This window comes from Vulpes lagopus, chromosome 4 (genome assembly GCF_018345385.1).
Source record: "Vulpes lagopus strain Blue_001 chromosome 4, ASM1834538v1, whole genome shotgun sequence".
Taxonomy (NCBI): Eukaryota; Metazoa; Chordata; class Mammalia; order Carnivora; family Canidae; genus Vulpes; species Vulpes lagopus.
Window position 1 is genome coordinate 151894967 of NC_054827.1, and position 24888 is coordinate 151919854.

The window sequence follows — 24888 nt, forward strand, 5'->3', positions numbered from 1 at the left end:
GGAGGCGGCAGGCGGCGGCCCCCGTCGCCCGCAGCGCGGACCCGGCGCTCGCCCGCCGCCGGGGCTCGGGGGCTGGGGGCTCGGGCGCCCGGGCGGGGATGGCGGCGGCGGCTGAGCCCCGGGCCCGCGCCTGGCTCGGCGGCGGCTCCCCGCGCTCCGGCAGCCCGGCCCGTAGCCCCGAGCTCGGCGGCCGAGGCCGCGCGCGGGCGGGAGCGGGGCCGGGCCCCGGGGCGGGCGGGAGCCTCCCTCCGAGCGGCCACAGCTTCCGGAAGGCGACGCTCACCAAGCCCACCTTCTGCCACCTGTGCTCCGACTTCATCTGGGGCCTGGCCGGCTTCCTGTGCGACGGTGAGCGCCGGCGGGGACCGCGGCCTGCCTGGGTGGGGGGCCCCGGCCTGCGATGCGAGCTCGCCCCCCGGCCCCCGGCTCCCCCGACAGGTGTGCGGCCGCCCGGTCGGCCCGGGGTCGCGGAGGCTCCGCGGGCAGGTGGAGGCCGCGGCGCGCAGGACGCCCTCGGTGGGGCGGGGGGCCTGGCCGCGGCGGGGAGCCTCCGGGACGAGGTCAGAAGGGCTGCGCCCGCCTCCCCCGCCCGGCCCGGCCCGGCCCACAGGCTCACCTGAGGCTGCAGACGTGCTTGGGCAGGCTGACTCAGCTCTAGGCTGACGGTGGGCCAGGGCCCGCACAGGGGAGGGGTGGCGGGGGCACAGCTCAGGGCCAGGGTGGGCCAGGGCCCGCACAGGGGAGGGGTGGCGGGGGCACAGCTCAGGGCCAGGGTGGGCCAGGGCCCGCACAGGGGACGGGTGGCAGGGGCACGGCTCAGGGTCAGGGTGGGCCAGGGCCCGCACAGGGGAGGGGTGGCAGGGGCACGGCTCAGGGTCAGGGTGGGCCAGGGCCCGCTCAGGGGAGGGGTGGCGGGGCAGGGCTCAGGGCCAGGGTGGGCCAGGGCCCGCACAGGGGAGGGGTGGCGGGGCAGGGCTCAGGGCCAGGGTGGGCCAGGGCCCGCACAGGGGAGGGGTGGCGGGGCAGGGCTCAGGGCCAGGGTGGGCCAGGGCCCGCACAGGGGAGGGGTGGCGGGGCAGGGCTCAGGGCCAGGGTGGGCCAGGGCCCGCACAGGGGAGGGGTGGCGGGGCAGGGCTCAGGGTCAGGGTGGGCCAGGGCCCGCACAGGGGAGGGGTGGCGGGGCAGGGCTCAGGGCCAGGGTGGGCCAGGGCCCGCACAGGGGACGGGTGGCAGGGGCACGGCTCAGGGTCAGGGTGGGCCAGGGCCCGCACAGGGGAGGGGTGGCAGGGGCACGGCTCAGGGTCAGGGTGGGCCAGGGCCCGCGCAGGGGAGGGGTGGCGGGGCAGGGCTCAGGGTCAGGGTGGGCCAGGGCCCGCACAGGGGAGGGGTGGCGGGGCAGGGCTCAGGGTCAGGGTGGGCCAGGGCCCGCACAGGGGAGGGGTGGCGGGGCAGGGCTCAGGGTCAGGGTGGGCCAGGGCCCGCACAGGGGAGGGGTGGCAGGGGCACAGCTCAGGGTCAGGGTGGGCCAGGGCCCGCACAGGGGACGGGTGGCGGGGCACGGCTCAGGGCCAGGGTGGGCCAGGGCCCGCACAGGGGAGGGGTGGCAGGGGCACAGCTCAGGGTCAGGGTGGGCCAGGGCCTGCACAGGGGACGGGTGGCGGGGCAGGGCTCAGGGTCCCTCGCAGCCAGGACTTCCTGCAGGTGCGGCTCTAGGTCTAAAGGGCGAAGCAGCTCACGGAGGAGGCGGGCTTGGGGTGACACGGAGGCCATCAGTGGGCCGCTGTGTGGACACCCCCCCACCTCGCGCAGAACGGGGGTAATCTTGGCCAGCAGAGGGGCCTGACGCGGGTGTGGCAGGAAGAGCGTCCTCCCCGGCAGGAGCACCCGGGGTGTGGGGTGCGGGGGGGGCCAGGCACTATCTCCGCGGCCGGAGGTCCATCTGTGCGCTGCTGCCCTCCGCGTCGGAGCTGGTCTGGGCCTGGAGGGGGGCCCGCTGGGCACCCCCTCCCCATCTGCCTCTGCCTCCTCTGACCCCAGCCTTCTGAGGTGTTCTGATGCGAGGCAGCTGCCGCCAGCCTGGGGGGGACCTGTGTGTCCCCTCCCTCCTCCCAGGACCCAGGGACGGGTGGGCATGGCCCCCTCTAGCCGCCCCCAACATTTCACCAAAGGCTCTGCTGGACGGTGAGTCCTGCACCTGCCGCCTCCCCAGGGAGCCTTGTCCACCCGTCCCAGCCCAGGCCCCTTTGGGCCCACTCGCTGCAGGTGCTGCCACAAGCGGCTTCCCCTCGCGCCCCTCCCCCGTCCCGTCCGTCTCCAGGCCTCCCTCCCTAGAGGCCCGCACCCCAGGGTGGGCGCCTTTACAGCCTCGGGGCCGGGGCAGCCGTCACCGGGCTGCCGTCCTGCCTGCGTCAGGGGTCCTGGCCACGACAGCCCGGCTCTGGTCTGAGCAGATGCACGACACGTGGGAGGGTCACGAGGGTATTGAGAGCTGGGGCACGAGGGGAAGCGGGTCTGGGGGGATGTGGGAGGCGCCCGCCTACCTGCCGGCACCGGGGGCCAAGCAGCAGGTTGGGAGGAGAGCTGGCCGGTGTGCAGCTGGCCGGGGACAGGACAGCCTGTCCCCACGTGGGCTCCCGACGGAGGAGGAGGGGGCCACGGTCTCCATCCCCCAGGGCTGGCTTGTGGGGGGGTGGGCGGGCCCCCGTGAGCTCTGGCAGGGTGAGCCTGTGGGCTGGCCCCGTCGCGGCCCTTGGCGCCGCCGCCCTCCGTGTGCCCAGGCCGGGGTCTCAGCGCTGGGGCGGGTCGGGAGCCAACTGCCGCTGCTGTCGTTCCGCAGTCTGCAATTTCATGTCCCACGAGAAGTGCCTGAAGCACGTGAAGACCCCCTGTGCGAGCGTGGCCCCCAGCCTCGTCCGAGTGCGTATGGACAGTGGGCAGGGCCGTGGGGACGCTGGCTCCGTGGCTGGTCCCGGGCTGCGAGTCCCACTGGCTAGCTGGGGGGGGGGGAGCCCAGTCAGGGGAGGATGAGGGGGGCTGGGCTAGGGGATGGTGGTGGGGAGCCCAGCCAGGGGCAGCCCAGCTGGAGGATGGGGGCGCTGGGCCAGGAGGTGGGAGGAGCCCGGCCAGGGGGTGGTTCGGGGGAGGCCGGCTTGCAGGATGGGGGCAGCAGAGCCGTCCTTTGTGCGGCCGCACCCCTGCTCGTGAGCCCCTCCTGGGGCGGCAGCCGGGCGCCCTCCCTGTGCCCACGACCCCCGTCTGGAGCCCCTGCCTGTCCGTGGGCCGCCGTGCGCCACTTCACCAGGTGGCCCAGACGTGGGGGCCCCCCCGGGGCCGGTGAGGGAGCCTCGTGGCAAGGGCCGGGGGGGGGGCCAGGGCTGAGCACAGCGGGGAGGGCCGGCGGGGCAGGACCGCGGGCAGGGGGTGAGGATGCCGGCGGCGGGCGAGGTGGATCCCCTCCCTCAGGTGCCCGTGGCCCACTGCTTCGGCCCCAGGGGGCTCTACAAGCGGAAGTTCTGCGCCGTGTGTCGCAAGGGCCTGGAGGCCCCCGCGCTGCGCTGTGAAGGTACCGCCGCTGCCCTGACCCGCCCCAGGGCCCTGGTCTCGGCGGCCCGAGGTGGGGGTGGGGTGTTCCAGGGCTCCCCTCACCGGGAGCGGGGCGGGGCGGGCAGCAGAGGTGAGAGGCTGACCCTGCCCGCCCAAGGGGGGACCAAGGACGGGCCTGGGCCCCGCAGAGCTGCCCCAGGGAAGGGGCAGGGCTGGGGGAGCGGCGAGAGGCCCTGAACCCTGCCCGCCCCTCAGTGTGTGAGCTGCACGTTCACCCCGAATGTGTGCCCTTCGCCTGCAGCGACTGTCGCCAGTGCCATCACGACGGGCACCGGGACCATGTGAGTGCACGGCCTGGGGGGGCGCAGGGCGCGGGGGCGGCCGGCCACTGACCACCTCCTCCGCAGGACGCTCAGCACCACCACTGGCGGGAGGGGAACCTGCCCTCCGGAGCGCGCTGCGAGGTCTGCAGGAAGACGTGCGGGTCCTCGGACGTGCTGGCCGGCGTGCGCTGCGAGTGGTGCGGCGTGCAGGTGGGGGCCCTGGGGGGCGGGGTCCTGGGGCAGGGCGCGGCCCCCACCCCCCGACTGCGTCTTACTCTGTCGGGGACCTGGTCTGAGGGTGGCTCCCGCCCGCTCCGCCCGGCCTGGGGAGGGGCCCTGGGCCCTGCGTGGCCCCTGCACAGTTGAGGGCCGCCCTTGCCGCCCCCAGGCCCACTCGGTCTGCTCCGCCGCGCTGGCCCCCGAGTGCACGTTTGGGCGCTTGCACACCCTGGTGCTGCCCCCCGCGTGTGTGCGCCTGCTGTCCCGCAACTTCAGCAAGATGCACTGTTTCCGCATCTCGGAGAGCGCGGTCCCAGAGCCAGGTGAGGGGGCGGGCGCTGGGGGTGCTGGCTGGGGGCCGGGGTGGGTGGGCCCTGGGAAGAGCTCGGCTGTGCCCCTCCCACAGGTGACGAGGACGACGGGGTGGACGGGAGCACCCCTGCTGGCCTGGGCAGGGAGGCCCCGGAGTCCAGTAAGTGCTGCCTGTCTTGGTCCCGGTCCCCAGCCCCCTGTCGCCCCACCCCCCATCCCGGGCCCGTGTTTCCATCCCCTCCCCCCGCTCCGTGGATTCAGACCCGTTTCCGTGGCCCAGGCAAGCTGACCCTGAAGATCTTCGACGGCAACGACGCTCTGCAGAGAAACCACTTCCGAATCATCAGCATCCCGCGCCTGGCCAGGAGCGAGGAGGTGCTGGTAAGAGCCCCCGGGCGGGGCCGAGGCAGGGCCCCTCCGGCCCGGGGTGCTGGTGGCCGGCTCGCCCGCTCCCGTCCACACCGGCCCCACCCTGCAGGAGGCGGCGCTGCGGGCTTACTACGTCCTGGAGGACCCTCGAGACTTCGAGCTGCAGCCAGTCCCTGCGCCCGTGCCGGCGGGTGACTCGGGGGCGCGGGGCAGGCCGCGGGGGAGCGGGGCCGCAGAGGAGGAGGGCGGCAGAGGCCCCGAGGCCTGGATCGTCCGCGCCATGCCCCACGCGCAGGAGCTTCTGAGGATCTACCCCGCGTGGCTCAAGTGAGACCCAGGCCCGAGGCCCAGGCTCTGCGGAGGGAGTTGGGGGTGGGGCCCTGCGACCCACGCTCCTGGGATTGTTCCGCAGGGTGGGTGTGGCCTACGTGTCCATCCGTGTGACCCCACAGAGCACGGCCCGGACCGTGGTGCTGGAGGTTCTCCCGCTGCTCGGGCGACAGGTGCGTATGCGGCGGGGGGCCTGGCTGGCGGCCTGGCCCTGGGGCGTGGCCCTGTGAGACCGGCCCGGGCCGGTGGGGGGTCCCGGCCTGATGCCTCCCACTGCACCCTCCACAGGCCGAGGGTCCTGAGGGCTTCCAGCTGGTGGAGGTGCTCATGGGGAGCCGGCAAGGTGAGTGGGTGGCCTGCGGGGTGTCTCCCGATCCCCGCCTGGGGCCCTGAGCCCTGGTCCTCACCGGCCTCGTCTGTCGTCCCCGCAGTCCAGCGGACGGTGCTGCAGGACGCAGAGCCCTTGCTTGCCCGGCTTCGCGACATCCGGCAGGTCATTGGGTGTGAATGCTGGTCCCTGCTCGCAGCGGGGAGCCTGCCCCTGGGGCCCGCGGCCGTCCTGGCTGCCAGTGCTGCCCCTCCCGGGCCAGGCGCTCAGCTGCTCCCTGATGCCCCCCTCCCTGGAAGGTGGGGTTCCCAGCCCTGGGCTGCCCAGGGGAGTGGGGGCCGCCCCTGGGAGCAGGCCTTTCCGTCGCTCGTGGTTCAGCCGGGGCACCTTCCCAAGGGCGCCTCTGTGGGTGAGGACGTGGGGGGCCAGGCGCCCCCCCGGTGCCCGCTCAGTGCCCTGCTCCCCCCACAGACGTCCCTGCGGCAGATGAGCCAGACGCGCTTCTACGTGGCCGAGAACAGGGTCGTGGCCCCGCACGTCTCCCTGTTTGTGGGGGGCCTGCCTCCTGGCCTGTCTGCCCAGGAGTATGCCAGCCTCCTGGACGAGGCCGTGGCCACCAAAGGTGTGACCGCCTGGGCTGGTCCAGGGCTACTGGGGCCGGGTCCCACGTGGGTCTGTCCTCCCGTCCGCGGCCTGGGCGGCTGGTGCCGGGCTGAGGTCGGGCTTCCTGGGGTGGGTGTGGGGACGTGCGGGAGCCCATGTCCCTGCGGCCCTGATGGCAGCCTGTGCTTGCAGCTGGCCTGGTGTCCGTGAGCCGCGTCTACTCCTCCCAAGGTGAGCCGCCTCGGGGCCGGGGTCGTTCTCTGGTCGGGGAAGGGCCGCCCTTCCTGCCTCGCGTCACGTGCCCCACTCTGTGTAGGACCCCACCTTTTCCTGGGGAGCCCCCTGGGAGAGCCCACTGGGAGAGAAACACTTCTGGGCATCCTCGGGGCTCCCGGCTGTAATTTTGCTCAAGCGTGACAGAGTCGCAGCGCGTCCCCCAAGACCCGTTATGCCCTTGGGTTTGCGCCTTTCCTGCGGGAGGCTCCCAGTCCGCCCAGACGGGGGAGGACGTTGCCATGAGCCCCGGGGCCCTTCCGAGGTCCGCAGCGGTCATCCGTGTCCTCTGTTCTCATGGGTGGGGTCCTCCTGCCGTGGGCCCGGGGCTCCGTGTGCCCAGCCACGCCACCCCTCGCATCCACCGGCCGTGTCCGTCTGTGAGCTCGGCCATCGTGGAAGGCTCCGCGGGGAAGGGGGTCCTGCGCCGCGTGGGTGCCGTCGGATGGCCCAGCCCAGGGTCCCTTCGGGCGCAGGTCGGGGGCGGGTCTGAGCGTGCGGCCCCCTGCTGCAGGTGCGGTGGTGCTGGACGTGGCCTGCTTCGCAGAGGCCGAGCGGCTGTATATGCTGGTCAGGGACACGGCGGTGCACGGCCGGCCACTGATGGCCCTGGTGCTTCCAGACGTGCTGGTGAGTGGACGGCGTCGGGGGCCCCGGGTGCCTGGCATCACCACTGCTTGGCCGAGGCGCAGGTGGTGGCCCAGTTTGCGTCAAGGGAGGACCTGAGGTCCGGGGTGAGAGGCCTGCGCGGGCCGACGGGCAGGAGAGCACGGGACGCGGGTCCCAGCCCAGGGTGGCCGCCTCCTAGGGGCCACATGCAGACCCTCCGCGGGTCCCTGGGGCCACCCTGGACCGGCCGGTGGGGCTCCTGATGGGATGGCACCCAAAGAGGGGGCTGGGGTGAGCACAGGGCCGGGGCGGACGCCGGCCAGGGCATGGCCTTCTGCCCTCGGCCCCGCGGGCCCCAGGCCTTCCCCGGATGTGGGGCTGCTCCGACCCCGACCCCGGCTCCCGGGCGGGTGGAGCGAGTTACACTGTGCCCCGACTGGGGGCCGTCCCCCCTGCTCAGGGCAGTGCGGCATCGTGGGGGCGAAGTCGGGGGCCTGTGCCCACTGCCCGGTCTCTCCCGACGGCCGACGGCCGCCTGCCTCGGGCTGAGCAGGCGAGGGACGTCGCCCAGGGGTGCCCCCGGCCCGTGCCCAGCACCCGCCATCCTTAGCGGGGCCTCAGCCCTGCCCGTGTCCCTGGGCACCGCGCGGTGGGGCTGGTTTGTTGGGGACCGCTGTCCTCGCAGGGCGTCTGCCTCGTGGCTCCCAGAGGGCGGCGGGTCCCACTGGGCGTCCAGCCGGTGTCTGGGCTGTGTGGCTCGGCAGGGGGCATGGCCTGGGGCGGGGGCCGCACGTCCACCCGGCTGCCCAGCGAGTGTGGGTGTGCCCCGTGTGGGGGGGCCCTGAGTGGGCAGTGGCGAGGCGGGGATGGCGGGTGCGCCCAGCGCCTGGGCCCGTGTGCTTCCCGGGCGGGGGCTCGGGCTGCCGGGCGGTGCAGGGGGAGACGCAGGCACTGACCCGCCCCCGTCTGTCAGCACTCGAAGCTGCCCCCAGACTGCTGCCCCCTCCTCGTGTTCGTGAACCCCAAGAGTGGAGGCCTCAAGGGCCGTGACCTGCTCTGTAGTTTCCGGAAGCTGCTCAACCCTCACCAGGTCTTTGAGCTGACCAACGGGGGGCCCCTCCCCGGGTGAGTCTGGGGGTCCCCCACGCGGCCGCTCACAGCCCGGAGGCTGCGGGGGTGCCGGGGGAGGGCGGGGGGAACAGGCTGGGGCTCCCCGCCAGACGCCCCAGGCCGTTGTGCGCGGGGCCAGGCGCCGCGGTCGGGACGCTGGCGGTACAGCTCCTCCCATGTGCCCGTCGCCAGGTTCCACGTGTTCTCCCAGGTGCCTCGCTTCCGGGTGCTGGTGTGCGGAGGGGACGGCACCGTGGGCTGGGTGCTCGCTGCCCTGGAGGAGGTGCGGCCCCGCCTGGCCTGCCCGGAGCCCTCCGTGGCCATCCTGCCGCTGGGCACAGGTGGGGCCGGCCCGCGAGTCGGGGATGGGGCCGGGCGGTGCTGGGGGTGGAGGGTCAGTGTCCTCTTGCCCGTGTCCAGGCAATGACCTTGGCCGGGTCCTCCGCTGGGGGGCGGGCTACAGCGGAGAGGACCCGCTGTCCGTGCTCGTGTCGGTGGACGAGGCTGACGCCGTGCTCATGGACCGCTGGACCATCCTGCTGGACGCCCACGAGGCCGGCGGTGGGGAGACCAGCGTGGCGGACGTGGAGCCCCCCAAGGTGCCAGCGGGGCCTGGGTGCCGGGCCGTCCCCACCGTGGGGGAAGCTGACCGCCTAACTGGCCGCCCCTAGTGCCGGGCAGTGCCGACGACAGCGCAGAGCTGGGTTGGGGATGGGGAGGTGGGGAGACCCGGGGGGCTGACCAGCGAGGTCACGGGGGAACGGGTCTTATCTCCAGATCGTGCAGATGAGTAACTACTGTGGGATCGGCATCGACGCAGAGCTAAGCCTGGACTTCCACCAGGCCCGGGAGGAGGAGCCTGGCAAGTTCACAAGCAGGTGCGGGGCACCGCAAGGGGGCTTGGGAGCTGAGGACAGCGGGGGCCGCCCAGCGTACTTCCCGGGGCTTCCGCCTGTCCTGGGCCGCGCAGGGCTCTGCCCCGACGGTGGGTGTGCGCCTGCCCCCAGGTTCCACAACAAGGGCGTGTACGTGCGGGTGGGGCTGCAGAAGATCAGCCACGCCCGCGGCTTGCACAAGGAGATCCGGCTGCAGGTGGAGCAGCAGGAGGTGGAGCTGCCCAGCATCGAGGGTCTCATCTTCATCAACATCCCCAGGTGCCCGTGGGGGGGGCTCCCGGGGGCTCGGCCTGGGCGCCCTAGGCCCCGGGCACCCCCGCCCGCTAACCCGTGCGCCCCTCCCTCGGTGCAGCTGGGGGTCGGGGGCCGATCTGTGGGGCTCCGACAGCGACTCCAGGTTCGAGAAGCCGCGCATGGACGACGGGCTGCTAGAGGTGGTGGGGGTGACGGGCGTCATGCACATGGTGAGTGGGCGTGGGCAGGTGGGGGGTGGGGGCACCGCGATGTGCTGAGCCCCCCGCCCCTGCTGTCTCCAGGGCCAGGTCCAGGGGGGGCTGCGCTCCGGCATCCGCATCGCCCAGGGCTCCTACTTCCGGGTCACCCTGCTCAAGGCCACGCCCGTGCAGGTGGACGGCGAGCCCTGGGTGCAGGCCCCCGGGCACATGATCATCTCGGCCGCAGGCCCCAAGGTACGAGGCGGGGCAGGGTCGGTGGTGCCCCTCGTGCGGAGGCCTCTGGGTGCCCGGGGGCGGGGCATGGCCGTCCTGCCCCCAGCTGAGTCCCCCCCAGTCCCCCCCTCACCTGCCTGGTCCCCACAGGTGCACATGCTCAGGAAGACCAAGCAGAAGCCCAGGAAAGCCGGGGCCCCCAAGGATGCCCGAACAGACGGGGTGCCCGCCCCTGAGGGGGACCCCAAGTAGAGGAGGGCCCGCAGCAGCCTGCGTGTCCAAGGGCGGCCGCGACCGGGGCTGCATGGACTTGCCGCTGGTGGACGGCAGGGCGTCCCCTCATTCCCGGGCCACATGGAAGCTGCTGCTGGGTGGTGGGTGCGGACCTGCTGCCCTCCGATCCCGGGATAGGGTGGGCATGGGGCTTTGGCCAGTGGTCCCAGCCGTCCCTGCTCCGCGTCCCCTGCCACCTGTGAGCCTGCCCGCCCGGGCCGCTCCTCCACGGCCGCCGACTCTGTGGGCCCTGGGGCTGCCGCAGCCACCAGTCCCCTGGCTGCTGTCTGCGGACGGCTGGCTGGGGCCTCACGGTGACCGAGGGCACCTGGGGATGGAGGCCGCGGCCACGGGGCTGGCCCCCACCCTGACGACGGAGCAGACGGGAGCCCGAGACAGGAGCCCCGCTGGAGGCCCCGAGGAAGTTTACAGGATGTGAGGTGGCAGGAGCTTTAATCGTCTGCTCGTCTACACTGCGCCCACGTCTACACTGCGCCCGCAGGGGCAGCCCCAGCCCCTCAGCCTGGGGAGTCTCCTGCGCCCCGAGAGGCCCACCCACCGCGCACCTCCTGCTTGTCCTGGCGTTGCTGTTGGTGCCGGCTGGCCGGGCTGGGCCTGCCCCGTGTCCCCCGAGCTTCTGCCAAAACCGCACAAATGCACTGTCGCAGCCACTTGTGGTGGAACATTCATATCTCGTGCCTCCAGCACACGGACGTGTGTTCGCTCTGACGTCCCCGTGGTGCCATTACTTTTGCTTTGCAGGCCTCGGTGTGGGTTCTGGTCTGTCGTCGTGTGTCCTTCTGTATTTAAGTGAGTCTGTGCGCCCCGACGGGGCAGTGTGCGCCTGGCAGCCAGGCCCTTGTGTGTACCTTGTCACTACCTGAATGTAACCCTAATTTATATCCAGGACAAATACAGTCTGGGCACTGCTGTCCTGCTGCTGTGTCCTCTGTGCCCAGGGACTGCGGGGGGTGGGGTGCCCGGCAGCTGCCCGGGAGCTTGCACGCAGCAGGCGGCCACGCTGGGGCCTGGGGACACCCCCACCAAGGGCCGACACCCACGCGGCCCGGCTGAACACACGTGGCCACGGGGCCTGGGCTGCAGAGGCGCATGCCGGCGTCGGCAGAAGCAAAGCCCCTCCTGGGAGCTGGGGCAGGACTGGGGGAGACCCCAACCCCCAACGGGCGAGCAGCGGCGGGGGCAGGGGGGCGAGCTAGCAGGTGGAAGGGAGGAGCGGGGCCCGCACGTCCTCCTCGGCCCCGGGGGCTGGCCGGGCCAGGCCCCGCAGGGCCCGCAGGAGCGCCGAGGCCAGGCGGACAAGCAGCCGCAGCAGCAGGAAGGTGAGGGGCACCGCGATCTGCGTGAGGTGGAAGATGGCTGTGCTGACCCTGCTCAGGAAGCAGGTGGACGCGAAGGCCAGCAGGCTGGCGCACGGGTACAGCGCGAGCTTGGCGAACATGAACGCGTGCTCGCGGCCCCCGAACCGAGCGCAGGGCTGCAGCGTCTCCCGCTCCTGCAGCAGGGCTGTCGTCCAGATGGCAAACTGGAAGATGCTGGCGAAGAAGATGATGGCGCAGCTGACGCGCACGCTCTCGAGCTCGTCGCGCGGCTGGCGGGCGAAGGCCGAGGTCTGCTGGTAGGCCAGGGGGAGGCCGCCCACGAAGGCCAGCGACAGCGTGTTGAGCAGCCCCATGGACTGCGTGGCTTTGCGGATGTGCAGGAAGAGCGAGTGGTGCGCGAACCAAAGCAGGCCCACCGTGGCGAAGGAGCCGAAGTACGCCAGGAAGTGCGGCCCGTATGCGCTGAGCGCGGCCACCAGGCTGCCGTGGAACTTGTCCCGCACGTCCTTGGAGTCGGGGACGTTGTCCTCACTAGGACGGTGAACACAGGGCATCTGTGGCAGCCCCCCCCAGGGCACCCAGCTCCCAGGCCCCGAGGTCCAGGTGAAGGACGCGGGAAGGTCCTTGGCCTCCGCGCAGGCACGCAGGGTCCCGGGCGCCTCCCCGCGCTTCATCTGGAGTCGGGAGAGTGCGGCACCCTGTCTGCTAATGGCCCGGCCCCCAGCCCTCTGGCCCCCACGGGCGGGGGCTCCTGCCATTGCCCACTGCCCTGCAGCCGCCTGCCCGCGCGTGCGCGTGGAGGGTTCTGAGACTGCTGGGCTGAATGTTACCCTGCGAGCCCCTCGAAGGCTCGTCTGGGGTCCTCCCCCATGGACGTCCCCACCTGCGTGGCCCAGAGAGCCCGTCCCTGCGCCCTGGCCAGGAAAGCGCCCTGAGACCCTCTGTCCTCACGGTGGGGGCCACGCACGTGCCTGCGGGGGTGGGGGAGCTGCCCCAGTCCTTGGGCTGCGGCTCTGGGCAGAGCAGAGAACACACCCCTGGGCCCAGCCCCACGGGCACGGGCTCCTCGCGGCCACTCGCGAGGGACCTGGGGCCAGCGCGGCCCTGGCGGCAGGGCGGAAGCAAAGCCGCCTTGTTTTGGAACCTCGGGCCTAAGCCTCAGAGATCGGCACCAACGATCATTTGTGCCCAGTTTGTGAGAAATCATAAATGACAGGAGGAGCAAGCCAGCAAGAGAATTAGGAGAGCTAATGGCTTAGGCCACCAGATAATCGATGTAAGAAATCAACGTGTTGTGACCCAACAAAGTAAGGACGGGCTGAAATGTGACCAAAGGAACAAGAGACCCTAAATAAGAATGAAAAATACGAAGGAAAAAAAAGGTGAAACGCAGCAATGAAAATGCAGAAACTAAAGCTAGAACCTTAACAGAGCGAAGGACAAGGTGAAGGGCAGGGTGAGCAGAAAGGGGGTGCGGGAGCGTGGGGTAGGGGGAGCCCCGCGGGGAGGGGTCTGGTGTGCACCCCCGGCCCCCAGGAAGGAGGCCCTGCGCCCGGGGCGGGGCCCCCTCCCCACGGGGCTGGTGGGCCAGGAGCCGCCGCGGGGCTGGAGACGGGGGCTGCGGATGCCCTCCCTCGGGCCTGGGCCTTACCAGATGTCCAGGATGAGGAGCGTGGCCACGATGGCGTAGACCCCGTCGCTGAAGGCCTCCACCCGCTCCTTGCTGAGTGGTTCGTGGAGGTCGAAAGTGAAGAACTCCACGCTGTGAGCTGGGGGCTCTTGGGGGCCTGTGGGCGTGCCAGGAGGGGGAGCTGGCCTGGGCAGGGGGCATGCGGGGACGCCTGCCCGTCACGGTGCCCGGGCCCTTCCCACGCCCCACGGGTCTCGGGGAGCCGTGCCGAGGCCCCGCACGCTGGCCCGCGCGAGCACCTACCCACGAGCCTGCCTTTGCACCAGCTGGACGCCTTGCTGACGTAGGGGAGGAAGATGACCATCGCCATCAGCAGGTACGACTGCGCGAGACCCACGACAGGTCAGGAGGCGAGGCGGTGCCAGGAGTCCCACCCAGACGCCGTCCACTCCGCAGGGATGGGAGCTCGGGCACCAGGAGAAAAAGCAGGTGGATTAACCTCCGCAGCTGGGGGACCTCGTGTGCTGGGAGTACCGCCGGGAACGCAAGCAGTGCAGACGGGGGGAGCACGCGCCCGACTCCCCTCCACAGCCCGGACCCGACAGGCCCCAACCCAGAGCGGCAGACGGCCTGGGCAGACGCTTCCCCCAAGATTCAGGGTGGCCGACCCGCACGGGGCCCCAAGCAGCAGCAGCATCGGGGGGACACGGGCAGCACCACCGGCTGACCCCCACCCCCGGGTGCAGCTGCTCTCCACGGAGCAGACACCGGCGAGCCTTGGCGAGGACGTGGGGGACTGGACCCCGAGCACCGTGGGGGTATCGGGGCAGCCGCCGTGGAAGACCGCATGGACGGTCCTCAATGGAGCACGGGACGACCGGGTCGGTTCCCAGCACTGAGGGCAGGGCCGCCACGGCCACAGCAGCCGAGATGCGCAAGCACCCCCGTGTCCAGGGACGTGTTGTGGGTCCCCCCAAGGAGCCCAGAGAGGGAGATCTGACGCCTGCTACACATGAGCAAACCTGGGAGACACTGTGGAATCAAAGACGCCACAAGGAAGCCTCCTGCTTTATGACTCCACGTACGTGAATTACTCAGAAGGCGCAAATCCAGAGGCAGCAGGTGGATCAGGGTGTCCCAGGGAGCGGGTGCAGGGGGGTGGTGACTGCTAACGGGCTGGGGCTTGTGTTGGGCTGATGGGAACATTCCAGGAGGTGGAGGGGCGGCTGCATGGTGACCTGATCGGAGCCGACGTCGCCAACTGCGCAGCGGGCGAGGGCACGGAGGTCAAGTGTATGTCGTGCACATCCCACGTGATCTGACAAAGGGCGTGGGGCCAGGTGGCCGGTGTCCCTGACCCCGAGGCGGCTCAGCAGGTCCCGGCGGGGCTCTGCTTGTGCTCATAGCACCCGGGGGGCCTCCTCCTGCCACCCCACCTGCACACCTCGTACTGTGAGGTCTCCTGACGGGGATTCGGTGACGGTGTCCTCGGTCCCGTCAGGGGGACAGCGGCACACGTCAGATGCACAACAGATCTGCTCGTGACCGTTTCCACGCCTGATAGACGGCGTCACGCGCCTTAGTGACAGGCACACTGAGGGACGGGCCTCCCAGGTGTGAGGCAGTGGACGTGGAATGTTCCAGGGGAGGCTGAGCCCTGCAGGAGCAGCACGAGGGCTGCCTCACGGGACAGAAACCGACACGAGTGGTGTCTAACTGGAGGCCGGCATGACAGGCTGGGGCGCAGGCCGTGGGACCGGGGGCACCATCGAGGAAGGTGGTCCTCGGGGAGGGAGGGTGGCCGGGCCCAGGCTGCTGAGAAGGGGCTGGGCCTGGAAGGTGGACCCAGCACGGCATCTGGGAGGAGGGGGCCGGGGCCAGGGCCGGGCTGGCCTGGGGGGGTCACAGGTGGTGGTGGGCCCTGGGCTCCAGGTGAGGAGGTGAGGAGGCAAGGGCAGAGGCACATGCAGGGGAGGAGGGCGGAGGACTGACAGGGCACTGGGGGGCCGCACAGCTGGCTGCGCCACCACGGAGCGCCATGGCCCCGCCGACCCCACCCCGAGGCCACGGGGCCCCCGCCCTCCTCCCCAGCGTGCTGGCGCAGGTGTCCCCCCACACTGCCGTCAGCCCCCCGGGCGCGGTCACTGCTGGCTCCCCCGGGCCCCACGAGGTGGCACACGGGACACTGCCCTGCAGCCCAGGCACGCCTACCTCGCGCCTTGGCTCTGCTGGCCCAGGCCACCCCCCACCGCAGCTGTCCCTCCGATCCTCCACGCGACAGCCCTCGTCATCCCTCAACCCCCGACTGTGCAAGCAGAAGCCGCTGCGGCCGCCCTGAATGCCCGCCTGAAACCAGGACGTGCCCACGGCCTCAGCCGGCCCCTGCGCTCCCGACTCCCGTCCCACGCGTCCCCTGCTGGGCCTGCCCTCCCCACGCAGAGCTAGCCTGCTGTAGGCCACAGCCAAGCACGCCCGGCCCGACCCCGAGCCCCCTGCAGCACCCCCCGCCAGCACCCCTGCACCTCCACACGCCCAAGACCGAAGCCCGAGGCGTGCCCCCACCTCTCGTGGCCCCTGCATGCACCTGCCCCGCTCTGCCTGCCGGGGCCGGGCCTCTGGACGCCTGGGCCGCGCACCCCTGGCATGCGGCTCTGTCCTCGGGGAATGGGGCTCGGCGGGGGCCCCGCTAGCCTGCCTGTGTCGAACTTGCAATCTCACAGGTTTCCTAGACGTTGAAAACATCAACCATTTTCGCAGCTGTGCTCTGGGTGGGAGACGTCACCGTCCTTCCTGGGGGCTCCGGTAAAGGCAGGAGCCACGCAGCAGCTTCCCCGCCACCCCTGTAACAGCCGCCTGTCTCTATCTGCCCGCACTCCTGCAGGACGGAGTGTTCCAGAACAATGCTGCTATTAAACTAGCTGATGGCTAAAAACAGGGCACTAGCCCCTTGATTCCTGCGACCTGGCTGCCACGGTTCCGTGCACCCGCTCAAGGGTACAGTGGGGACGGGCCGAGCGGTCCGGGGACGTCCTGACCTCTGACCACACTGGGTGTGCCCGGTGTTCCTGACGGCCGGCGGCCAGTCCCGGCCTCGGGCTTCCTCCGCTTCTCCGCCCACGTTCCCCGTGCTCCCCCGGGTTGATCCTCGTGCTCCCTACGTGCCTCTCGCCTGCTGTGGCGGCAGCGCCGCCAGGACCCCTCCCCCAGGAGCCTTCCAGTGTCAGCTGCCCTGGCGGCCTTGCCAGACCCTCCCTGGGCCGGCGCCCCCCCTCCCCTCTCGTCTTAGAGCGCCCACTGGGGGAGCGCGTCCCTGGCTGTCCCCATCTGACATGCGTGTCCTCCCCCAGTCTGGGACTCCTGCCTGCACAGCAGGTCTTGGTGGCGGGTGTGGGGGTGCAGAGGGGGCGCTTGCCCTCAGCTGTGCTCCACGGCAGCCAGGGCCCGGTGCCTCCCGGGGGCACCTGCTCAGGGGGACGGTCACCCCTCGCCGCCCCCTGCCCCCCCACTCACCAAGGGGTAGAAGAACAAGGAGAAGCCGGCGGCCACGAAGCACAGCGCCGGGCCCCTGAGGACGATGCGCAGGATGTGCTGCCGGTAGAAGGCCCTGTGGGGCGCGCGCTCGATCTGGGGGTTCAGGAGGTAGGGAAAGTGGAAGGCGTACACCACGATCAGCGCCTGTGGGAGAGGCAGGCTGCAGGGCACGAGCAGAGGCCGCTGGCCGGTACCCCCACTGTGTGTGCGGACACAAGCCCGAGATGCAGGCGCCACTGCGAGGCCCCCACGGGAGCCTCTGCTCTGCTCCTGGGGCCACGGGGTGGGGGGGGAGTGGTGGTCTCTGCGCCTTGCCCCACCCCGTCCTGGGGACACTGGGTGGCCCCATTGCACCCGCTCTCCGGGCCAGGCTCCAGGAATCTTGGGTCACCCCACGGCAGGTGGCCGGGGGCGGTCGCTGTACAGCGTGTCCCGAGGGCACAACACCACGGCACCGACGCACCACATCCTGCACACATGCACAACACGTGTACATCACGTGCTCCAGAAGGACGAGCAGGTGGGGGCGGCAGGCCGGGGTGCCTACCTGCACGGCTCCGATGGCGATCACACACATGCAGAACAGGAAGATGCCCAGAGGCACGTCGGGGAACGTCACCATTAAGGAAAACTGCAAACACCAAGACAAAACACGACCAGGTTCCGCAGCCCGGGAGCCGGAGGCCAATGCTCCCGGCCGCGCAGCAGGCCCAGGCCACAGCTGTCAGCCCTGAGTGTGGGCGCCGGCAGGTGTCCCCACCACTGCGGGCCCCCCGGGACCCCTGGAGGCCTCCCCTCCTCAGCCAGCCCGGAAACCCCGGAGCAGCTCCCCGTGAGGTCTTCTCCTCTTTGCAGCTCCGTGCTCGGGCCTGGGGCCGCCCAGCCGGGCTGAGGGCTCCTGCGGAGGACGCGCCCGGGCCGAGCGTGTCGCCCGGGAGGCCGCCGCAGGTACTCACGGTGAACGGCAGGAAGGTGATGGTCATCATGCAGGCCTGGGGGAGGAAGGGGAGGCAGGCAGGCGCTGCAGGCCGGCTGCGTGGCGCCCGGAGGCCCTGCTGCGCGGGGGACCTCTGGCGGCGCCCCCTCGGAGCCAGGTCACGTCCGAGCCCTCGCCCCGGGCAGCTCACCCCTCACCGCCCACAGGGGCACCTGCAGGAAGGACGCACGAGGAGGGGGGCGGTGGCGGGCGCCAGGCTCCCTGCGCCAGAGGCGCCGGAAAGGCCGAGCCCTGCTGGCCCTCCTGGCTGGGAGGACGGGCCTCCGAACGTCATCGTTTCTCAAGAAACGAAAGGACTCACCAGGTTGAGCAAGGCAAGCGTGTCATCTATCTTCCCAACAACCTGGAACAGTCTAAACCGTGAGAAAATCAGGAAGACGTGCAGTCAACAGAGGCTCTGACAGCGTCACACGGGCCCCAGCGTTCGCGGGTTAAAACAGCAGTAAAAGGTGTCATGGGGGCAGCGGGGGAGGATCTTAAGGAGGCTGCACACCCGGCGTGGAGCCCGGCGTGGGGCTGGGTCTCACGACCCTGGCATCGCGACCTGAGCCGAAATCAAGAGCCACACGCTTAACTGACTGAGCCCCCAGGGGCCCCAAACATGTCGTTTCTACACTTAAACTACTAGCTAGCACACGCGGGTTGGAAGACATTGAAAATACAAACAGGAGACCCAAGCCCCTCACATTTCCGAGTCCCCTAATTTGGGGCGCGTGGCTGGGTGTGAGAAGCCCCCGATGCACGCGCTGGTGCTGGGGGCTGCGGAGGGGGACGCGCCCGCGGGAGGCGCCCCACGTGCCCTGGGCGCGTGGGACACCACGGGGGACTCCTTCAGGCCTCGTGTCCAACGATCACTTTCAAGAAAGGAAATCCTCCCCGAGAGGTCCTCCTCCAAGCCCGCGGAGGCAGGCGGCCCTTAGTGGGGCAGGGCCGGGGGCAGGCGGGAGCTCAGCAAGGGGCGACTCAGGTGCTGGGCAGCCCCTCGGACCTCAGCCCCCGTTCCGGGCGGGGGTGGGTTCGGTACTCAGGGCGGGCTCCGGGGACAGTAGCCCCGGCCACCCGCTGAGCCCGGGGGACCGTCCAGACGGGAGGCCCGGGCAGACCTGGCCGCTCTGGGAACTGTGGTGCGGGAGGGCGGCCTCGGCCGGGCCAGCGCACAGGGAGACGCCGCGTGTCCTGCACGACCACCAGCACGAGCACACGGGCCGGCTGTGACTCCTCACCCCTGCGAGCCCAGCCCCCAACCAGAGGCGCCTCCTCTGCAGGGCGCTGGGCTCACATCCCGCCCCCGCTCCACTCCTGGGAGCCCTCCTGCCCCGCTCGGGGGCCCCCTGCGGCCCCGGGGTGCCGTTCCTGTCGGGTCGCCAGGAACCCGTCCTCCTCGAGAAAGCTCTGGCTTGGGGCGAGCCTCCCGCAGCCTCCTCGCCGGAGACCCGGACGGGATGGTGCGCGGTGCGGGCCGCGCAGGGCCGCCCAGTCCAGCCCTTCCTTGGGCCGTCCCGGGCCCTGTCTCACGCGGAGGCACACGCCCGAGCACAGGCCCCGAGGGAGCCGCCGCGACGCCGCCTCAGCCTGAGTCCGTACCTCGTGTGTGCTGCCCAGGCCACAGTCACGATGAGAAACGTCATCAGATACACAGCAATCCTGGTCGCTAGAAGCTTCTGTATACTTTTGTCAAACTGGTGGAACAGAAGAGCATCACCATGAGAGCCGGCCCCACCGGGGCCCGAGGAAGGTGCCCACCTGCCCTTCTCGGAGGGGCCTCTAGCCCAGCCCCCCGACGCCCCGATGCCTATTCGGGGATCTAGTGTGGAGCCTCCCGCGGCAATGGCAGCTCTTGAGGCTCGGCACTCCCGGGTCCAGAGCAAGGCTGCCGACCGGCCGTGGAGCCCGGTGAGGTCGTGGCGCCACCTCCCCCAGCTGGGAAGGGACCTGGAGGCACACTGGGGACAGAGCAAATGGGCTGGACACAAGGCTGGGACCCCTGAAATCGTGAGAAGGATCTGATGCTTCTTCTGAAGAAAAAACTCAAGTGGAAAACTCATCGCTTTACCATTTTTGCTGTTTTTTTTCTTTTCTTTTTAAGATTTTATTTATTTATTTGACAGAGAGAGAGCACAAGAGCAGGAGGAGGAGCAGAGGCAGAGGGAGAAGCAGACGCCCGGCGGAGCAGGGAGCCCGATGCAGGACTCGATCCGAGGAACCCGGGATCATGACCTGAGCCCAAGGCAGACGCTCCACCGTCGGAGCCCCCAGGCGCCCCCCAGGCGCCCCGAGCTGGTTCTTTACCCTCAGCTGGGTGTCTCCCCCAGCACCCCAGGGCTTCACCGAGGACTCAGTTTCTGAATTGCTAGGTTTTCGGGGCCTTGCCTAGCCCTCCCCTTCGAGTGGGGAGGAGCCCCCGCTGGCAGACACCCTCCGGCAGGGTGTCCCCGACGGCGTCCCCAGACCCCTGCACAGCTTTCTGGCTCCCAGCTTCCCCATGAACCAGTCACACACCCACTGCAGACAGGGAGGTTCAGCCCACACACCTCCCTGTGCTATCCCCCAGCATCTCCTGCTCACACATCCACACTCCATTTTTTTTTTTAAAGATTTTATTTAATTTCTTTGAGGGAGAGCGAGCGCGTGCAGGGTGGGGAGGGGCAGAGGGAGGAGAAGAGCCGACTCCCTGCAGAGCCCGACACAGGGCCCAATCCCACCACCCATGACATCAGGACTTGAGCCAAAACCAAGAGTCGATGCTTAACCGACAGAGCCCTCAGGCGCCCCTCACCCACATCCCATCCTGAGGTCTCTGGCTGGCTAAACCCTCCCCAGAGAAGGTTCTGGAGCGGAGCACAGCCAGGCAAGCAACAGGGCCCCACTGGGTCCCAGGCCTTCTTTGAAGAGGGGTGACTAAGGACCAAAGTGGCACCAGGCCTCCACCCACCCGCTGCGTGCTGGCTGCTGGCACCAGGCTACACCTGCATTTCCACCGAATTCTCTTCAAAACCCTACCCGCGGTACGACTGCCAGGTTTCCGCAGGTGAAAACGACATGTAAGCGGCTCCTGTGAATCCCAGCAGCATCCAGGCTAAGCATGCTCGGGGGCCCAGCAGGCCCAGCACCTCGCGCCTCACGCCCCTGGGCCTCACCTGCACCCTCGCTTACGCTGGGGGGTGAGCAAGGCACGCCCACACACGCACGCACAGGGACTCTCAAGAGTCTTCCAAAATCGCGTCAGCCTTCGAGGCGCTGTGTGTCACTACTTACTTTATAAATCAGAAGTATCCCGTTCATAACATAAACGGAGACTCTGCTTTAGAAAACCCTGCTTCCCACGGACTTCCATGATGGACCCCCCACCCCGTCCATCCCTGGCACGGAGGCTGCAGGCTGCCCGCAGCCCCTCCACGTGCGCCGTGAGCGACACAACCAGAAGCCCGATGGGCTACCCCTGTCTGGGGGCCAGGATGGGGGCCAGCCAGGGCTGCTGAGGGAGAAGACGAGCTGGCCCAGGCCCGCCAGCCAGGCACATCTTGGGGAGCCTGGACGGGCTCACGGACTGAGGGAGCCTCCTGCACCTCACCCTCACAGGATGCTGCAGATGTTGTCCCCAAGTACCTGTTCCGGGGAGATCTCCGTGTGGGTCACAGGCAGGATCTAGGACCGCAAAGACACAAAAAGAACCAAGGGGCATTTCTTGGGCTGTGCACAGACCACTCCTCGGATGCCCCGGGTCAGGGACTCGGGCCAATGCTGGACTGCTCCCCCACCCATCCAGCTGCCTGAGTGGCTGGGGGACCCCAGGACACTGCTGAGACAGGGCAGGGTCGATGCTGGCCAAGCTCTACCAGAAGGCTATCTTGAGAGGGTAGGATCGGGGTCCCGATGTGAGAGGGGGCTCCGGGTGGGGCCCCACACGGACCATCACGGTGGCGATGATGGACAGGAGTGCGTCACTGAAGCTGAGCATGCGATGTGAGTGCTGGATGCCATCAGCAGCGTCCTCATCCCTCGTGCCCATGGGGGAGTCCCCCTGTACACTGAGGGTCGGTTCTGGGGTCTGGGGTCCGGACATGGTGGGGCCTGGGAAGAAGCACAGGTCTGAGCGGGCCAGAGTGCCACTGGAGATCCACCCCTGCTGGCTTCAGCCGTGACACGGGGTGGGCTGGTGCCTGAGAGCAGGACGCCCCCTCCAGAAGGGGGCTCAGTGGTGGTTAGCAGGACCCCTCTGCGGGGCAGGAAGAGTCCCTGCCCCCTGTCCTCTCCCAGGAGGCCCCTGCATTTCCAGCCTGCAGGAAGAGCATCACTTCACTGTGAGCACTGTCATCTGGGAGCCACGCTTGGAGCCTGTAGCAATGGGAGAAACAAGAGAAGGTGCACAGGCACACGGCTGGCACTCTACACGCTGCGTCACCAGCCTGAGGCCCTTGACCCCAACATCAGACCACTGTGCTGTCAGACGCTTTTATCCTAGAGGTGGGATGTTCCTGCATCCCAGGACTAACCAGGCCCGAACCTGCTCAGCTTCCAAGGTCAGACGAGATCGGGCATGTTCAGGGCAGTATGGCTGTGGACGACACGTGGGGTGTCTTATGGGACCGAGCCCCAGCGGCTTGCAGTAAAACAAAGTGCCAGCCCTTGCAAGGACAGGACAGAACACAAACCAGCCGCACCACAGAAACAAAGGAGGCTTACTGGCAATTTCCGGACAGGAAAAACAAACTGGGAACAAACGTAGAAGGTATTCAGCTTCATCTGCAACTAGGGAAACGCAAGGGAAAACCTTGAGGTACCACTAAGTCTGCAGGAGCCCGTCAAGTGACGAGGTTGTAGGGACACAGGCTTGGGCAGGGATATCCAGGATGCCACAGGCCTCTGGAGACACCTGGAAATTAATGAAGTGTGATGTGCACACCCTACAAGGTGGCAAGGCCAGGTCTAGGTGCAGCCTCAGGTGTGTGCACAAGGGGACGTGCAGGATGTGCACCAGCGCGTAATTTTAATGAGCGTCAAAACATCCTATTGTTAAACACTAAACGAATTGTTCAAAAGTGCCGAGAACTGACGTCTGCATCCCCCGAACTCCCGTGACGAAGCCCTAACCCCCTGTGGGATGGTATCAGGATGGGGTGGGGGTGCTTAGGGAGGTCACGGGTCCTCACAGAAGAGGGGGACAGGGGGAGATCACGGCCGCCTCCAAGGGAGGACACAGCGAGAAGGCCGGGAAGGGGAGGCGGCCGCCCCCTGGATCTCGGACTTCCGCCCCCAGAGCCGGGAGAAATCCGGGCCGCCCTTTGGCCCCATCCGTGGGGTTTTGTCACGGAGGCCCAAGGGACTGGGACAGGAAGTGCAGATAAATGAAATAGATGCACAGGTATAAAACTCGGAAACCCAATGCCGAGAAATGAAACATGTTGCAGGAAAAGTACACGTAGTAAATTACACGTTTATAGGAAGGTCTACAGCGACCCGCTGTCCTCCTGTGAGGTCACGAACACGCAGCCAGAGCATGGCAGCAGGCAGGCGGCACTCACCAACTCCGGGACAGCGCTGCGGTGACCCGGGCGGGCTGGGGCGGGCACGGGCCTTAGCTGCCAGCTGTACCTACGGTCTATTCCTCACTCTGGTGTACAGGTCCCTGAAGGTCTGACAAATGCACGCAGGTGTGTCGCCACGACCACAGTCCCAAAGCACTTCGGTCCCCAAGCGCGCCTGTGGCCACGCCCCCCGCCACCCCAAGTCCTGGCCACCAGCCCTATCAGTTTGCCCCTCCCAGACCGCCGCACGAATGGACTCCTACCCCACGGAACCTTTCGAGCCTGGCTCCTTTTACTCAGCGCCACGCGCTCGAGATTCATCCACGTCTGGAGAGCATCAGCGTTGTATTTTGTACTGCCGTGTAGTGGATTCCACCGCGTGGATGGACCCTTTATTCTCCCATTTGCTAGCTGGACAGGCTGAGTTGTTTCTAGTTTTCGGTGGTCTCGAATAAAGCCACTATAAATACTTGCACACAAGTATTTCTGTAAACGTGTTTTTATTTCTCTTGGGTAAATGCAAGTTTCACTTTATAAGAAGCTGCAAACTGCTCACCCCAGGAGCTGTGCTGCCCCCTGCCCCCCCCAGCCAGGCGTGAAAATTGCGGTTGCTCCTCATTCTTCCCGGCACTTAGTCTGGAGGATTTTTTTTTTTAAGTTAACTTTTATTTTAGCTGTGCTAACAGATGTGTAGTATATCTTCCCTGGCATTTCCCTGCTGACTAATTGGGCATTTCCATGTTTTTTTTATCTGTGTACCTTTTGCGGCAAAGTGCCTGTTAGAATTTTTGGTTCATTTTTTTGGAAGTTATTTGCGTTGTTACTGAGTTTTAAGAGTTCTTTGTATCTGCTGACTAAAAGTTCTTTGTTACGTATGTGTTTTGCCAATATCTGCCCGCAGTCTGTGGCTCACGGTCGTTCTCTTACCAGATGGTAGGTGCACAGAAGCTTTAAATTTTGATGCAGTCCACCTCAACTTTTCTTTCTTTCTTTTTTTTTTTTCAACTTTTCTTTCATGGATCATCCTTATGGTGTCATATCTAACAATGCTTTGCTTTACTCAAGATGACAAAGATCTCCCACTTTCTTCCAGAGGTTCTAAAGTTTTAGCTCTTCCTTTCAGTGTATGATAGATTTGTATCTATTTTATAATTTTCATAAATTATTGTTAGTTTTTATACAACATTCAAGGTATGCTTCCCTTTTTTGCAGATGGATATTTGATTATTTTATTTTTATTTTTTTAAAATTTTTATTTATAATAGTCACACAGAGAGAGAGAGAGAGAGAGAGAGAGAGAGAGAGAGAGGCAGACACATAGGCAGAGGGAGAAGCAGGCTCCATGCACCGGGAGCCCGACATGGGATTCGATCCTGGGTCTCCAGGATCGCGCTCTGAGCCAAAGGCAGGCGCCAAACCGCTGCGCCACCCAGGGATCCCGGATATTTGATTATTTTAATACCACTTGTTGAAAAGACTATCCTTTCTCCACTGAACTGCCTTTGCATTTTGGTCAAACGTTAACTGGCCATATCTGTGTGGGTCTACCTTGGGAGTATCTATTCCGTAACTGATTATGTACCTGTCCCCTTGCCAATACCAACCTTAATTACAGCTTCATAGTAGGTCTGGATATCTGGGAGACTGAGTCCTCCAACTGTGCAAATGTACTTAATGTCACTGAACTGCACACTTAAAATGGTTTTTTTTTTTTTAATTTTTATTTATTTATGGTAGTCACACACACACACACACAGAGAGAGAGAGAGAGTGAGAGAGAGGCAGAGACACAGGCAGAGGGAGAAGCAGGCTCCATGCACCGGGAGCCCGATGTGGGATTCGATCCCGGGTCCCCAGGATCGCGCCCCGGGCCAAAGGCAGGCGCGGAACTGCTGCGCCACCCAGGGATCCCTAAAATGGTTAAGATAGTAAATTTTATTATGTATATTTTATTTATCAGAGTAAAAAACCCACAAAAACCAGTCCCAGCATACCTGTTCAGAACATGT

At 67.6% G+C, this 24888-nt stretch overlaps 2 protein-coding genes across 8 annotated transcripts in view; one reads left to right on the plus strand and one right to left on the minus strand.

Moving 5' to 3' along the window:
- DGKQ (diacylglycerol kinase theta) lies at positions 1-10786 on the plus strand. 5 transcript variants are annotated; one of them, XM_041752258.1, is made up of 23 exons: positions 1-348; positions 2837-2916; positions 3463-3562; positions 3799-3884; positions 3951-4076; positions 4255-4408; positions 4492-4557; positions 4678-4778; positions 4876-5093; positions 5179-5269; positions 5385-5439; positions 5528-5589; positions 5896-6046; positions 6220-6258; positions 6815-6930; positions 7883-8034; positions 8212-8360; positions 8440-8618; positions 8797-8897; positions 9027-9173; positions 9268-9379; positions 9452-9604; positions 9734-10786. In XM_041752258.1, the coding sequence occupies exons 1-23, from the start codon at positions 99-101 to the stop codon at positions 9833-9835; spliced, it is 2790 nt and encodes a 929-aa protein (XP_041608192.1). In that variant the 5' UTR covers positions 1-98; the 3' UTR covers positions 9836-10786. The 5 variants fall into 5 exon arrangements, 4 of the variants coding, with proteins under 4 accessions (XP_041608192.1, XP_041608191.1, XP_041608190.1 ...); XM_041752257.1 differs by having other exon boundaries at positions 8231-8618; XM_041752256.1 differs by having other exon boundaries at positions 3845-3884; positions 3951-4408.
- The window catches only part of TMEM175 (transmembrane protein 175), a 22006-nt gene continuing 7410 nt past the window's right edge, over positions 10293-24888 (minus strand). The window contains exons 2-11 of one of the 3 annotated variants that reach the window (XM_041752259.1): positions 21265-21425; positions 20961-20999; positions 18939-19033; positions 17656-17707; positions 17314-17349; positions 16905-16988; positions 16337-16501; positions 13130-13208; positions 12848-12983; positions 10293-11727 (exon numbers count right to left, since the gene is read on the minus strand). In XM_041752259.1, the coding sequence (XP_041608193.1) occupies positions 11070-11727; positions 12848-12983; positions 13130-13208; positions 16337-16501; positions 16905-16988; positions 17314-17349; positions 17656-17707; positions 18939-19033; positions 20961-20999; positions 21265-21417 (1497 nt within the window). In that variant the 5' untranslated portion in view covers positions 21418-21425 and the 3' untranslated portion in view covers positions 10293-11069. Of the gene's footprint in view, positions 11728-12847; positions 13013-13129; positions 13209-16336; positions 16502-16904; positions 16989-17313; positions 17350-17655; positions 17708-18938; positions 19034-20960; positions 21000-21264; positions 21426-24888 lie in introns of all 3 variants that reach the window. The other 2 variants (XM_041752260.1, XM_041752261.1) reach the window with 2 other exon arrangements.